Genomic DNA, 15,488 nt, shown 5'->3' on the forward strand with positions numbered 1-15,488 from the left:
ATTTAGACATTTAATAACGGCAAATGCAACTTTATAGCTACAAACAGTTGACTTTAATTCTATATTACACTTTTTCCTCATACTTAGGACATTATTGCCTTCATTTTATACGCCACATTCCCCATAAATTCAAATAAAGAAATATTTCCATTACAAATCATTTGCAGTACTTTGTGGTAGTGGGTTTGGGGAATGCTAGATGACAATAATGTACATAATTGGTCGTGACACATGTGCATGTATCGTAATTTCCGGACTATAGAGCGCACTAGTATGTAAGCTGCACCCACTAAATTTAAACAGAAAAAAAGATTTGTACATATATAGGTCGCATTTTTTAAACTTCTGATTAAATACATGTTTTTTCCCAAACAGTGCCGAAAGATGTGTGTACCATGGTTTGTTAAACAGTAGCCTACCAGAAAAGTCATTAATCGCCATTCTCCTCCCCCTCCTGGGAACCAAAACCACTGAAGTCGTCTTCTTTAGCATCTCAATTGAACAGCCGCACAATTCCTTCGTCACACGCTTTGTCGGTCTCTCTTTCGTTGTCGTTCTTGTTGTCACTTTTGTCTTGAGGCAAATTAGCCATTTAGCTATCCTCTCCATCACGCAGTAGTGCAGCCTTTTGAAACCCGTGGTGGTGGATGGTGGTGGTCCGAGCAGTCCAAACAGAAGCTGTGGTAATTCTACACTTGATCAAACTTACTTAAGATGTGTCAGAGATCACTGTATAAGACTTCAAAACATGATATTATCTTCCGCTTCACTCGTCCACGGCACTACCGCCTGAGCATCCTCTAAGCATCATGGGAAATGTAATTTTTAGCCAGTAACAGTCTCTAGATTTGCTGCTTTGCTGCTAGACGCTGTCTAAAAAAAAAGAGTATCTAGAGTGGTCTGTATACTGGCTAAATACATAGACAAGCCTCCTAAGTTGGCAACACAGATCCCTATGAGGTGTGTTCACGATGCATAACACCACCGACTGAACTACTAAAGACAAGCTACATTCACTGTGCCACCACAATTAAATGAATGTATGGGAGAATACTCGTCTGCTACCAGCGTCACAGAGCTGCTTCTGTTTATTTGGCAGGGTACTTGAAAACTTTGCTGGGCATATTATCATGGTGACTACAGTAGATAATAGATAAATCCCCTATTAGTGGTTTTCTCAGAGGGATCAGTACCTGGAGGTGATAATAATCATATTCTGTTGCAAGTGTCATTAGTATGATGCACATAGACTGCATCTCAATGACTGATTGTCGTTTTTGAGATATGACAGGCAAACCAGCGTGTGGTTTGATGTGGTGCTCCATCCACCCACCACTGCTCCGCATGTCAATGAGGGGAGACGTCTTCAATGTGTTTCTCTCCAGGGTCCGACCAGACAGGAAGGCCCGCACTGACATTGCCCGGGACTGTCAGGACTGGCAGGACATTTGCTCGGAAACGGCCGTGAATGAAATGGACGCTATTGAAACATCAGTTGAACTCGTGGACGGACGACCAAAGGTTAAACAAGTTTGAGTTTTCATTCTTAAGCAGCAGAACGTGATCAAGAAAACGAGAGGGAACATGATTTGAAAAAGTGGTCTCATCTATGAACTGAGATGTTTTTATGGGAGCGTCCCAAATTCTGAGCTCCATAACATAATTTGTCAATCAAGACCCATTTCCACAGTAGAAATATTTAGAACAGTCTTCCTCTGCAGGCTTCCTGCGAGGGTTGCGTGTAAACACACCCAGACGCACATGTGCACGTCCTCACCTCGGCATATGAGAGGAAATCAGTGCAGGAAAACAAACGGAAACTGACACACGAGTGTTGTTTTCACTCGTATTAGAGTGAACGTTGCTGTGTTCAACCAGCGCACAATCTGCTTGATGTCTGCTCAGAGAAAATTATATACTTACTCCACCTTTTGTCACCTTTACAGACAGTGAGCCGGCTGCAGATTCGCAACGCCAGTGTTTCACTCCTGTACAAGTGCGCTGCAGAGAATAAAGTCGGGAAAGACGAACGACTGATTTACTTCTATGTAACCAGTGAGTACGGCGGATCATCCTTTCCCTCCCTGAAATTGATACTTGCTGTTTACTTTAGTGTTATTCATCCAGGTTTGAGATATCAGTACTTTTTGTGCATCAGTATTCGCTCACAGCCTTGGAAGGTGGTGTTTAAATATTCAATAGCAACATCATTTTTGACCAAAGAACACGGATGTATTATTGAATAGGCCACAGTTGCAAAAGTGTGACGCTCACATGAGTCGTTCCTAAATATTGGTAAAGTTACAGCCTTGTATTAAATATGTGAGTAAAAATACACCAATGGGCCACAACATTGGATGAAATTCAATACAGTGGAATCTGTAGCATCATTCATTTGTTCCAGAAAGTCAAACCGAAACAAGAAATAAATGTAAATTGAATTAATCCATTCCAGAAAGACAAAAATGTCAACACAAAACATGTTTTAATGCTTTTACATGCGGAAAACAATGCATATACATACATATAAACGATGAATGAAAGGAATAAAAGAACATTGCAGGGGTGTTCTCGACAGACATGACAGACCACGATATGGCAGCGAGATCGAGATCGTCCTCTTCAACACCACCTTCCTGTTTTGCCATGAGTTATTTGTTAAATTCAATAGGGTTTCTCACCTAACCCAAAATGGAGCCAAAGAAAGTTGCAAGTGTCATCATTTTGATAAAGAAGGTGAGAAACAAAGACATAACTCATGAAAAAACAGGAAGGTGGTGTTGAAGGGTAAGATGTTGATCTCACTGCCACATCGTGTCTTTGGGAATAGTCACGTTTCCAATGAGACCTTAAATGCTGATTTATCCCTTTCATTCATTTATGTGCATTTAGAATTGTTTTATGCACATAAAACTATAAAAACGTGTTTTGTGGTAACATTTTTGGGAGTCAACCACTGATGACATCATAGACCGGGTTTTCATGCCGTCATGAAGGAAAAACCTCCTTCCTCATGGACACGATACTGCCTCTGACTCACCCCTAGCTAGATGAGCTCACCCCGTGTATATGCCCACCACTTCAAGGGGCCCATCTTTATGAAAAAGAAAAAGGCTTCACTACACATCTCAAAATAAAGCCTGGACCGGTGCCCTGCTGTCCCACTCCTGAAAGTTACATTGTTGTATCTGATACAGTATATGGCATCTATTACATTGGACAAGTGCAGAATTACAGTGTACAGGTGGTCCTCGGTTTACAGTGTTCCGTTTTGTTTTGTGCTTACGAAAGCGCCGCCAGAAAAGAATTAAAAACATAATTTTGGTCTGTAAACACGATACTCGCTGTAAAACTAGTTACGGCACGAGAAAGCAGTGTGTGCCTCGTGCTGGGTGGATGAATTCAATGTGTGCCTTCTCAGCCACACTCTGGAAGAATAACATTAGCTGATGATTTTTAGCTAACTTTTTACTACAGGGATGTTCTGATCGATCGGCCGCCGATCATTATCGGACGATTTCCGTGGAAAAAGCATGTAATCGGCATATGCCGATAAATGCCTTGAAACGGCGATCATAAAACCGATCACCTGTGGCTTGTACCATTGCAGCCTGCAGCATGTAGTCATCCCTACGTGCAGTGTAGTGTCTTGGGTGGTGTCCTCCTCCCACTTCCCTTCACACTGGAATTTTCCTGACTTTTCCCTCTCATACGGCACCCCTAGCCAACAGCACTCGTCATAACTACATTGAAAAATGTCTAACTAATCTATGTAAACGGTAACGGTACCATGGATGATCGGTATCAGAATCGGCAGCATCAAACTCTGATCGGAGCATCCGTACTTTTTACACTTCAAGTGGCAGAAGAGGAAAGCCATCGGCGTGGAAGAGAAAATGAACATCATAAAAAGCTCAGAGAAGAGACACGCTTGACCGCTCGCCTGTCGCGACTAATCGTTAAGGATGGAGATTAGTGAATGCTAATGAATGCTTGAGGGGGGTCATGGATTCTGTGCGGTGTTACAAGGAGAAGAAAAGGGTAGAAAGGCACTACAAGACAACCACAGGGATAAAAGTAAGGAGTCGTCCACTTTTTATTACCGTTTCATTTCATTATTGTATTTAATCTTTTTATTACGCTACTTTGTATGTCCTTCATGTGTTCTGTGGACAGCTTGAGTGGCTTAAGATGTCATTTAGGTATAACGTAGGTATAAGTCCCGACGGTTCCCACTCAAACTCCACTTACATCACAGCCTAGGAGCGGAACTCGTTCGTAACCTGAGGACTACCCGTGTATGTAAAAAGTGGATTAAGTGCACAGGAGCACTTCTTGGAGCCACACACTCTGTCGGAGACAGGCACTGACAAACACGGCTCATTAGCATTAAAGCTAGAGACACACATAAAGTTCTCAGTAGGAAGTGGGACTTCCAGCGTCAAGGCTCGATTTTTGATGTATGTTTTGTGTTGGATCTTGTTAGACTGTGCAAGTTGTGGGTTGGTGTATATTCCACAGTTGAACAGCTCCACACAATTTCTTTTTCTGAAAATATGACAGTAGTGTGGGCATAGTGGACATACAGAGTGTCAGACAGTGGCAGCTGAAGCCTCGGGTCAAGGAGAAGCATGTGGCTGTACATCACTGGAATAGAGGGGAAAAAACAGCCTTTAGGGAGGTTGTGTACTGCAAGATTTCCTTTCACATTAAATGCTTGTTTTTTTCTATGATTACAGCCATCCCTGAGGGGTTCAGCGTGGATGTGCATCCATCCGAGAATCCTCTGGAGCAGGAGACGGCATCTTTAAGCTGCAGTGCAGACAATTACACCTACGAGCAGCTGCAGTGGTACCGCCTGGAACCCCTTGCCCTGCAGGGCAAGCCCCAGGAGCTGGACTGCAGAAGCGTGCACCTCTATGCCGTCGCCCTTGATGGACAGCTCTCTTTCCAGCGGCTGTCCAACAGCTGGGTCCTGGTTTTCACCATTCCTGCCATACAACTGCAGGATGAGGGTCACTATGTATGTGAGGCTCAGAGCAGACGGAGCGGCGAGAAGCACTGTCTGTTCCAATATATGTCTGTGAAAGGTGAGGGATAAAAGAAATGGATGCATCAGACTCAATCATCCATGAGCACAATAGCTATAAAACCGTGGCACCCTTAAAATACACAGCAGGCTTGTCTGCAGAGTAACAAATGCACACTGCTGCAGAGAGCAGCCCACGCAAGTCTACACAAACATTAACAGGATGTGTACCTGCTTGGCACTGACCGCATCAATGGGACAGAAAGGCGAGCTGAGGCGCTGCAGGGCTGAAAAACACAAAATGTGCACTTACATCCACTCACATAGTGTAACCTCGCATGACTGCCTATGAGATGTACACTCTAATAGGATTTTCGTCACCCCTGCCCTCTCTGCAGTCCTATGAGAACCCTGGATAGATATCATGCACAATCTACAGTGTTTTTAAATGATATTTCACACACAATGTGCATCTGCTTTTTCTCTGCTCCAACCTCAGTGTGTTTCTCCTCAGGCTTGGAGGCGCCTCGGTACAGGCGCAGCCTCACCAACCAGACTGTGAATGTGACGGAATCGCTGCGCATGGAGTGTGACGTGGAAGGGAGACCTCTGCCCCGCCTCACGTGGTTCAAAGACAACCAGCCGCTCCACCAAATGTCAGGTGCGTGAGCACGTCTGCATGAAGACTGGGGTCACCGCTGGCATTGTTGTTTTAATGACTTACGTCATTTGTAATTAGTAGGGGTGATACAAAATACAGGGAAACATCCTTGGTGGCGTAATGGTACTGCCTTTCAAGGCAGAAGGTATGGGTCCGATTCAGAGTTGCGTCAGGAAGGGTATCCGGTGTGAAAACCTAGCCAAAACCATTAATAATAATAATGGATTTCATTGTATGTAGCGCTTTTCAAGGCACCCGAAGCGCTACACTGACAGAAACATGGCTGCCAATTCACGCCTACGGCCATCTCCGCCCACCCTCATATGCTCATTCATATTCATACACTAGTATGGGCAGCACTGGAGGCAAGGTGGGTGAAGGGCCTTGCCCAGGGACACAACAACAGTGACTGGGTGGAGAAGGTGAGAATCAAACTGCCAACCTTCTGGTTTCTGGACGACCTGCTCTGCCGCCCAATCGTTCAAGGGATTGACTTGCTGCGACGACCCATGACAGAGAAAAGTGGAAAGTGAAAAAAATACAAAATACATGGGAACCTCCAAATTCAGACGCCCCCCAATTTTGAGTTCAACCAACATTTTCTGGAAGAAAAAAAATGCTTCAAAAGTCAAACAAAGCTCGGGAGTTTAAACCATCGTCATGTGTGATGTGAAATCGCGTTAGGCTTCAGCGTAATAAGCATCTAAAGCGAGGCTTTTCAAAATGTGAAGCTGCCTCCCTTGAGAAAAATAAAGAAAAAAAACATTTTTCAAACCTGCTAGATAACTTCAGTTGTGTTTGAAGTCTAAATAAATGGATTTTTAGTTCTTACGGTGCGAGAGTCAACAGTCTGGGGTCAGCAGAAAACCTCCTGAAAATCCGTTTTTGAAGGAGCAGGGGAGGGGAGCCATTTTATATACTCTGAAAGCGCCACACTTTGAAGACGGATTGACTCCTACTTGTTTTGTTTTCTTTATTTGTTTTTGTGGTTTTTGTAATGCAACCACAGAATAATACTAGGTATAAAAACGTGAATTATTTGCTGTGCCACAACCAACAACGTTGAATTGTAATGAATGAAACAGTACTGTAGATACCATCAAATAAACCGCGAAGCTCAAGATGTGTTGTTACGGTGCCTGTTGTTATGCATACAACACTTCATTGAAAATAATGATACAATTTAATTGCCGCAAAATCTATAAAATGCCAGATAGCGACTGTTTTGCAAGCACTTTTCTTTGCTTGCGCAAAAAAAACAAACTCCAATAGCAAAATTTAACAAATTTTCTGTCAGAACTGTCAGAACAAATCCAGTATATTTACATATACGTATTTTAAGGCTTTCGTGGGCCACCGAAAACAATGCGGCGGGCCAAACCTGGCCCCCGGACCTTAGGTTGGACACCTGTGCACTATAGTACCGTCACGGTGTTCATCATTCTCCATGGAGTAGTAACCTGCTAACTAACAAACACTTGGATAAACTGTTCAGCCTTGAGGGAGGTCTGCTCTCGACTGGCTGCAACAAATCTAATGGTGCCTAAGACTTGCTGTAGGTGGTACATATTTTTAAACAGCAGCTCATCGCCTACCTGGCAACCTACACACACTCTCATACACCCACACTGTCAGAGATGGTATATTTTTAGGAGTTTGTTTCGTTCGGGTGAACTTGCAGGTTGCTACTTAGGCCTAAACGAGTGAGAGAGTGACGACACAACATTTTCACTTAGGGACAAGTATTTGGCAGATGTTTGTGTGTGTCTGCGTGTGATCCAGTCCATCCACCAGGCGCCCACGCTTATGTACCGTTCAATAAACAAACAAACAATATTTGCACAGCTGTATAAAGTGCATGGGTACATATGCTCTCAGGGACTCACAGAGCAAAAAACGCTAGAAGGTGGCGAGACATAACTCATTAGATATTTCAGCCTGTCTCTCTGTCAGAGATAAGCGTCTGAATGACAGCTTTCTTAGAGGGGCTGCTGGGACATGCAGTTCAGCATACAGGATGCTGGAGTAATGAATATAGATTGAAGGTGGAACAGGATGGAGAGAAGGGTGATAAACTGTAATTGAGACAATGAAAGGCGAGTTTGTGTGTAAGCGGTGCATGACTCCTTGCAGGGATCCAGCTGCAAGATTCAAACCGCACACTGAGCATCCAGCGTGTTAGAGAAGAGGATGCGGGCCTTTACACCTGCACTGCTTGCAACCAGCGTGGCTGCGTGCACTCCACAGCGACCGTCCGCGTCATTGGTGAGACACACACACACACACACACACACACACACACACACACAATATGTGACGAGAGTATCACCTAAAAAAACCTCCTCACTGCTGACACACCATGTGTAGGGTCTGAATTTTAATTACTCACCTTTCACCCTTCACTACCGGAGGCGTGCACACTTCCCTGCAATAAAATCAAAGTCACTGACTGCTGGTGCAATTTTGTAAGCAAGATGAATAATGCAATGGCTTCACAGGAAAGCATTTCATGGCAAAATCGATTACAGTATATTGACGATTTGCTCATTAGGACTGTAAAGATTTCATGCCAGGATGGTAGTGAATGCTGATACTGGTGTTGATTGTAAAGCAGCACCCCCTACAGTCAATGGAATGTCATTGATGTCCCAAAAGACCTGTGCAAAGTGTAACCTCTGAGGTCAAACACAATCTGTTAAAGCAGTGGTCCCCTACCTTTTTTAACTCACGGACCGGCTTGTGTTCCCACAAATCGATAGCGATCTAATTTATCATTTAATTTAACATCACATTAAAAGCACAAAATGAACGCCGACCCACCATCCACCAGTTGAAGTTCCAGCCAAGTTTTTCCAGAGAGATTATTACATCACCGTTTGACGTGTGTGGTCAAAGGCAGTACGCTAGCATGAATTAACTTGAGACAAATGTGCACATTAGCACTCAATAAGTCATCAAAACTGACCTTTATGCATTCCCACATAGTATCAGCATTTGAGACCTACTATGAGGTGAAAGAAAAATGGTAAAAATACAGTAGTAGTCCATCTGTGTGGGATGAGATCAAGTTAGCACACGCACAATGGACATGCGTCAAGTGAGACGCAGGTAACAGAGAGAAACCGGCCAGTTTTCAAAATAAAACATAAATAAAATGAAATAATGGAAATTATTTTTTCTTTCTGTGCGGCCCGGTATCAAATGACCCACGGCCCGGGGGTTGGGGACCACTGTGTTAAAGGATAGGGAATTAAGGCAATAGAAATGATCTGTTCCAGAGTCAAACTGCCGCCATTATAAGCTGTATTTATATATAGAGAGAGAGTACAGTAGGTATATGAATACAGTCAATTGTAAAAGGATGTTAACCACCATTACTATTAAAACAACGAAAGCTTTCTTTTGTACATTCTCACATTCTTCTTCCTTTAACATCCCTCGATGTGGCTGGTCCATGTGGAGTAAGTCTCACAAAAAAAAAAAAGCCACGTAAAAATAATGAGGCAGCAAAACACGTTGAGCCACTTTTTTCTTCCAGCCTTTTAAGGCTTGAAAGGTTAATCCTTTGATGCTGAATAAACTGAGCTGTACCCAGACGTCTTGCACGACTGTCTGACCTCTAATATGACGTCGAACACGATGGCCGTTTGAACTCGGTACTAAGTGTTCACCCCGTCAGGTCGGTATTTAGTAGATGCGCCTTTGGCTGCAATCACAGCACCGAGTCTGTGTGGATACGTCTCAATCAGGTTGGCACTTCTGGACACGGCAATTGTCCCCCGTTCCTCTTTGACAAAACAGCTCAAACTCACTTCACCACAGAAGGTCAATGCAAAGTGACTCGTGAATGTGGCGTTTATGTTTAATGAGCCTTGATTGCATTGTCACGATGGCCGCCATCATTCGGAATCGCAGCTGGAGGAAGAAGAATCATGGGTCATGTTTTTTGACTTCTCCAGTGCCTTTAACACCCTCCAGCCGTCACTACTCAGAGTGAAGATGGAGAGTGTGGGAGTAGACCAACACCTGACTGCATGGGTTATAGACTACCTCACCAACAGACCACAGTATGTGAGGCTCCGTCACTGTGTGTCTGACATGGTACTCTGCAGCACAGGTGCCCCTGAGGGTACGGTGCTCTCCCCTTTCCTCTTCACCCTCTACACCTCGGACTTCACACACAACTCCACACAGTGTCACATCCAGAAGTTCTCCGATGACACAGCCATTGTTGGTTGTGTTTCAGAGGGGAACGATCTGGAATACAGGACGGTCATCAGGGACTTTGTCAGCTGGACTGAGCTTAACCAGCTGCAACTCAACACCAGCAAGACAAAGGAGATGATCATTAACTTCCAGAGGAAAACATCTCACTTTACACTGGTGAACATCCAGGGGACGGACATAGAGTTGGTAGACAGCTACAAATTCCTGGGTGTTCACCTTAACAGCAAACTGGACTGGTCCGTCAACACCCACGCCCTCTACAAGAAGGGCCAGAGTCGCCTCCACCTGCTGAGGAGACTGAGGTCCTCTGGTGTGTGCAGGACTCTTTTATGGACCTTTTATGACTCTGTGGTGGCCTCAGCCATCTTCTATGCCGTGGGCTGCTGGAGAGGGGGCAGCACGGACAGGGACAGGAGCAGGATCAATAGGCTGATCAGGAGAGCGAGCTCTGTCCTGGACGGTCCTCTGGACTCCGTGGAGGAAGTGGGGGAGAGAAGGATGTTGGCTAAGCTGACATCCATCATGAACAACACCTCTCACCCGCTACATGATACTGTTGTTTGCCTGGGCAGCTCCTTCAGCAGCAGACTGTTACACCCACGGTGTAAGGAGAGGTTCCGCAGGTCCTTCATACCGACCGCTGTCAGGCTCTTGATTGAGTGACAGCACGTCCGCTGTCGCCGGTGTGAATCGGGGCGACCTGATTCAAAACTAAAAAGAATGTGGTCGGCTATCAAGACACTTGGGATGAGCGAGTACACCACCATCTGTGTCTGTATCTGTATCTGTTCACCCATCTATTATCCGTAGATGTACTCGGAGTGGGCAGGGCATAAACCGGAAATGGGCGTGGTTTAACTGGAAATGGGTGGGGCTTAAATCGGTAAGTCTGAAATTGCCATGGATTGATCAGACGTTGATCAGATGTGTGGAAGTCATCTGTAAGACTTATGACTTCACTTGGACTTATTATGTTTTAATGATCTGTGAAGTTGGTGATTCATATTCTTATATTGTAGTTAACACGCCTGTTTTATGATGACTTCATGGAATAAGACAAAAATACGTTTCAAGGAAAAAAGCGGTCACGCTGCCCCAATGGAGTTGCATAAGCGACTGACGCAACACAAGCCTGCACAGCGCGGTCTTGTCAAATGCGCCGCTTACTTTACAAAACAAGTTTCCCAAGCAACTTTAGTTGCAAACCGAAATAGAGGCGATCTGAGGAAAACATAAGGCAGCGGAGGCAACGCCACACGAGCCGTTTTCAACTTGCCAATTGCACCGCGTGCGTGAATGAGGCACCCCTCAGCTCCTATATGGCTGCGCCCGCGCAGTCTGTCTCTGGAGGGGCGGTCGCTGTGTGTGACTGGCCAATCACAGAGCGTGAAGAGTGAATACATAATGAGGATTTTCTTTCATCACGATTGCGGATAATGACGAGATGTACTCGTTTCATGCTTGTATTTGGCAAAAATGCGGCACACGTTTCCATTTTTAGTGAGCATGTTCCTACATTTTGTACCTAATTGTTAATTAATTCACTTTTTCGATGACTATAAGCTCAGCGAAATCAGTTTTATTTCAAGGTGGATGCAAAGAGTCAAAACGGGGGAGAAGTTAAATCGAATTATTGCATGACGAACTCATTTTGTGTATTAGTTCAAAGCACAACAAAACAAAACCCCATCATTTGTGGAAAAGGAAACTAATAATAGTTAGTTTACGTACACGGCCCTGCCACTATCCACCCAAATAAAGGGCATGGTGAGACAGATAAATGTTGTATTGATGATATAATTGACATATGCAATGAAGAACTGTCTTATTTTTTGATAAACTGTCAAAAAAAGAGAGTCACTGAGGACATATTCGCTCTGCAAACACATGATCATATTCTCATGATGATCAAATTAAATGGTGAAATATTCAAGTGCTGCGTTGTGTTTTTCATGTACTTTTTAGTTCGGATACTACACTGGTGCGTAATGGCGACTATCAGTCTATTTGCACTCACCATATGTTGACAAGCACATGCAATGTAGGATATGATTTCATTGACAAATGATACCCGTCAGTGTCATGTAATATAGCAACGCCTTCCACAAATGCTTTCAAGTCAATAATGCCGTGTTTTCATGGGTAAACATTTATTGGCTTCCATTGCATGTTCATTTCTAACATGACTTCCGTTCATTTAAGATGTGCGTCACCTTTTTGCCAAATGTGCCGTCACGGTGCGCACATTCACACGTCAGGTTGTGTTTTGATAGATCACATGCATTGCATGGAAAACTTTTCAGCCATGTTCTGTGCAAACGCACGCTTTATAGACGAGACCTCTGGGCTTTTGACTTGGCCACTCCAGAACATTTACCTTGTTCTGTGTAGCTTTTGCTGTGTGCTTGGGGTTGTTGTCTTGCTGGAAAAGAAATCTCCTCCCAGGGCATTGCTCTCTTGCGGATTGAAACAGATTATCGTCCAGGATTTGCCGATATTGTTCTGCATTAATATTCCCCTCTACCTTGACAAGCCTTCTGGGGCCTGTGAAGCATCTCCACAACATGATGTTGCCACCACCATGCTTCTCATTGGAGATGATGTGTTTGTGGTGATGTGCAGTGTTTGGTGCTCGCCAAACACAGCATCTCGTCTGATAGCCAAACAGCTACATTTTTCTCTCGTCAAACCAAGGAATTTTTATTCATTTGGACAAATTCCAAGCGAGATTTCATGTGAGCTTCTTTCAACAGTGGCTCTCTCTTAGCCACGCTCTCGAGGAGCTGAAAATGGTGAAAAACCAGTGCAACTGCTGTGCATGTGCAGTCTCTCTCATCTGGGCCACTGAAGCTCTTGACTCCTTCAGAGTGGTCATCGGCGTCTTGGTGACCTCCGTCATCCCCCTCAAATCCTTCCATTTCATAATTATGGATTTCTCTAAACTCCGTGGAACGCCCTGTGAGTTGTCCTAAACTTTTAAATGACCTTTTCTTTGAGTTGCGTAGAACGTTCTTTTGTTGTCATGTTGAAATTGTGGCAGGAATACTAATGAACCAGCGGCCATCCATAACCCACGATTCATTGCCCACTGTTGTCGTCTGTGTCCTCTCCAAAAACATCTGACCTCTAAAATGCTGTGCTGTGCGAATGCAGTCCTTCTGGATGAATTCATTAAAAATCCAAGCAGTTACAGAACGTTCCCATCTTAATGTCCTGTCCCTCTGCACAGGTTCAAGCGACAAGGCAAATGTGGAGATCGTGATCCTCATCGGGACCGGAGTCATCGCTGTCTTCTTCTGGGCCTTACTCATCCTCATATTCTGCAATGTGAAACGGGTCAGAGGTCTTCTCACCCTGTGTGTCTGAGTGCTTGTGAGAGAGGCGGACAGCGTGACTATTCAAGTTCTGACTCACCACAGCTCTGCTCTGTCTAAGTCACCTTCCTTGCGGACCGCTGTAGCTTTTGGAGGTGGTGGAGGGGGGGGGCAATTACGCCATTCACGGTTATTAAACCCCATAACAAGGACGAGCACGACGAGCCCCCATGTTGCCATTTATTATTTTGCTCACTTTGTCACATTAGTCATCATCACACAGCTGCTCCACAGCAAAATAGTTGGGTCTATGAGAAATACATTAACATTTTTCTACTCTGTCACGCTAACATTGCTCTCGGGGTGCTTTCATTTTTCATTTTCCGCCCGCTACAACTATATGTCACGTCTCTGTGTCTCTCAGATCAACCCCGCGGACATTAAGACGGGGTATCTGTCAATCATCATGGACCCAGGAGAGGTGCCCATGGATGAGCAGTGCGAATACCTGCCCTATGACTCCTCCCAGTGGGAAATCCCTCGAGATCAACTCCGATTGGGTGAGAGGCCCGTGAGAGGGGGGCAAGCGCAGAAGCATGCTGGGATAATGGAAGGAACAGGTGGAGGGGAGAAACATGAGGGAATACAAAGGCGAGAATAGATGGATGAAACCCAATTAGTTTTCCATTCCCTTGAATTCTTAATGGAAGAGTTTGGTTTGCAGACGGCCAAGAAAAGTGCTAATGTTTAATATGTGCTCACTCCCTGCACGGCTCTTTAAAAACACCCCAAGGAAAAAGCATCTGCTCTCTGGCTGCAACTCATTGGAGCGCACTGTTTTCCAAACGCTGCAATTGAGATTGTAATTTGTCTGGCTGGTCTCCATCGCTGCCAGATGCATTTACATTTTGCTGAAATTACCCCAGTAAATATCAACCGGTCTAAATGTTGGGTTTGTTTGTGTCCCTGTGCACAGGAAAGGTTTTAGGCCATGGTGCATTTGGGAAGGTAATTGAAGCATCAATCTACACCATCAGCAAGAGCACACGTCCGGATACAGTGGCTGTCAAGATGTTGAAAGGTAGGATTTATCTTTTCATATGGAAAACTGTACAGTCTATGTACTCTCTGTATTCGTGGGTTACACACTTCAAATTATAACAGCTTTGTGCAGAGCATTGCACAGAAGGAAGGTCAACCAAACAAATAAAATGTAAAGCTACATAAAGTCACTCAGACAGAACACATCAAGCCTCCAAAGAGCGGTCCAGTGTCCTAACGATCACAAAGTTGAGCTAAGTAGAGTTTTATGTGTCTCTTAAAGGAGCAAACATTCCCTAATTCTATCATCGTGTGAAGCGCTCTGTTCAATTTGGATGACGCGCTAACCGAGGCTGACTTTTTAAGACTTTATGGTCAGGAAGATAATTAACCTTGAGTTGCCAGATGAACAAGTGAAACGTGGATTTGCATCATCACTGTTTTTTGTCAACTATAATGTTTACCCACTTGAAACTGCCAAACATGAGCGTGAATTATGGTGGCCCTAAGGGGTCAAACACTGGATCGGTGGAAAGAGACCCAGGCTGTAGGTCCATGCTGTGTCACTGCCCCAGACTTCAACCCCATTCAACACCTGAACTAGAACAGATGCTGCTTTTCCACTGCACGGTACCAGCTCAACTCTACTTGTCATAGTTTGGGAACCTTTTTCACCGGGAAAACCTCACACACTCAGACACGTGAACACAAAGAGAGCATGGAAGGAACTCACTTGATTTAAGAGACCGGAGGGCAGCAAGAAAACGTACCTGTGGAGCATAACACTGCAACATGCAGAGCTGAGGAACAGCAACAGGGCAATTGCATGTGAACATTATTGTTTATTTTTGGCACTTCTAGCTGTGTTTCTAGAGGCGCTGATCTGCTTGGGACACTTGGAATCCAGGCTGATTGGCTGCTAGAAATAGTGGCTGGGAGCAGGGTTGCCTCCAGGAATTCTGAGCCCGAAGAAAAAGAAAAATGAAAAAATTGGGTACCCCGGGCAGCAGCTGTCACCACATGCCTATTTTTTTAATTTTTTTTTTTCAGTCAGGGGCATTTGGAATTATAAAAGGTAGTAACCAGACTGAAAAACTAAGTGGCGGTGCCTCATTTCGGTGCTAAATTATGCAAGAAATGTTTAGTAAGTCTCAACAGAGGAAGACACGGTCTGACGCTCTTTTTAAACTTTATCTCCACCTTAACACGCCAACAG

The 15,488-nt window shown here is 44.5% G+C and overlaps 1 protein-coding gene across 4 annotated transcripts in view; it reads left to right on the forward strand.

The window, feature by feature from the left end:
- flt4 (fms related receptor tyrosine kinase 4) overlaps nt 1-15,488 on the forward strand; it is a 70,229-nt gene that overhangs the window by 41,570 nt on the left and 13,171 nt on the right. For all 4 annotated transcript variants that reach the window (XM_054791951.1, XM_054791953.1, XM_054791954.1 and 1 more), the window contains 8 exons: nt 1,386-1,521; nt 1,947-2,055; nt 4,740-5,090; nt 5,544-5,690; nt 7,824-7,955; nt 13,147-13,253; nt 13,656-13,791; nt 14,208-14,312. In XM_054791951.1, coding sequence (XP_054647926.1) covers nt 1,386-1,521; nt 1,947-2,055; nt 4,740-5,090; nt 5,544-5,690; nt 7,824-7,955; nt 13,147-13,253; nt 13,656-13,791; nt 14,208-14,312 — 1,223 coding nt within the window. The remainder of the gene's footprint in view (nt 1-1,385; nt 1,522-1,946; nt 2,056-4,739; nt 5,091-5,543; nt 5,691-7,823; nt 7,956-13,146; nt 13,254-13,655; nt 13,792-14,207; nt 14,313-15,488) is intronic.

The sequence above is a fragment of the Dunckerocampus dactyliophorus genome, chromosome 11 (genome assembly GCF_027744805.1).
Source record: "Dunckerocampus dactyliophorus isolate RoL2022-P2 chromosome 11, RoL_Ddac_1.1, whole genome shotgun sequence".
NCBI classification, from domain to species: domain Eukaryota; kingdom Metazoa; phylum Chordata; class Actinopteri; order Syngnathiformes; family Syngnathidae; genus Dunckerocampus; species Dunckerocampus dactyliophorus.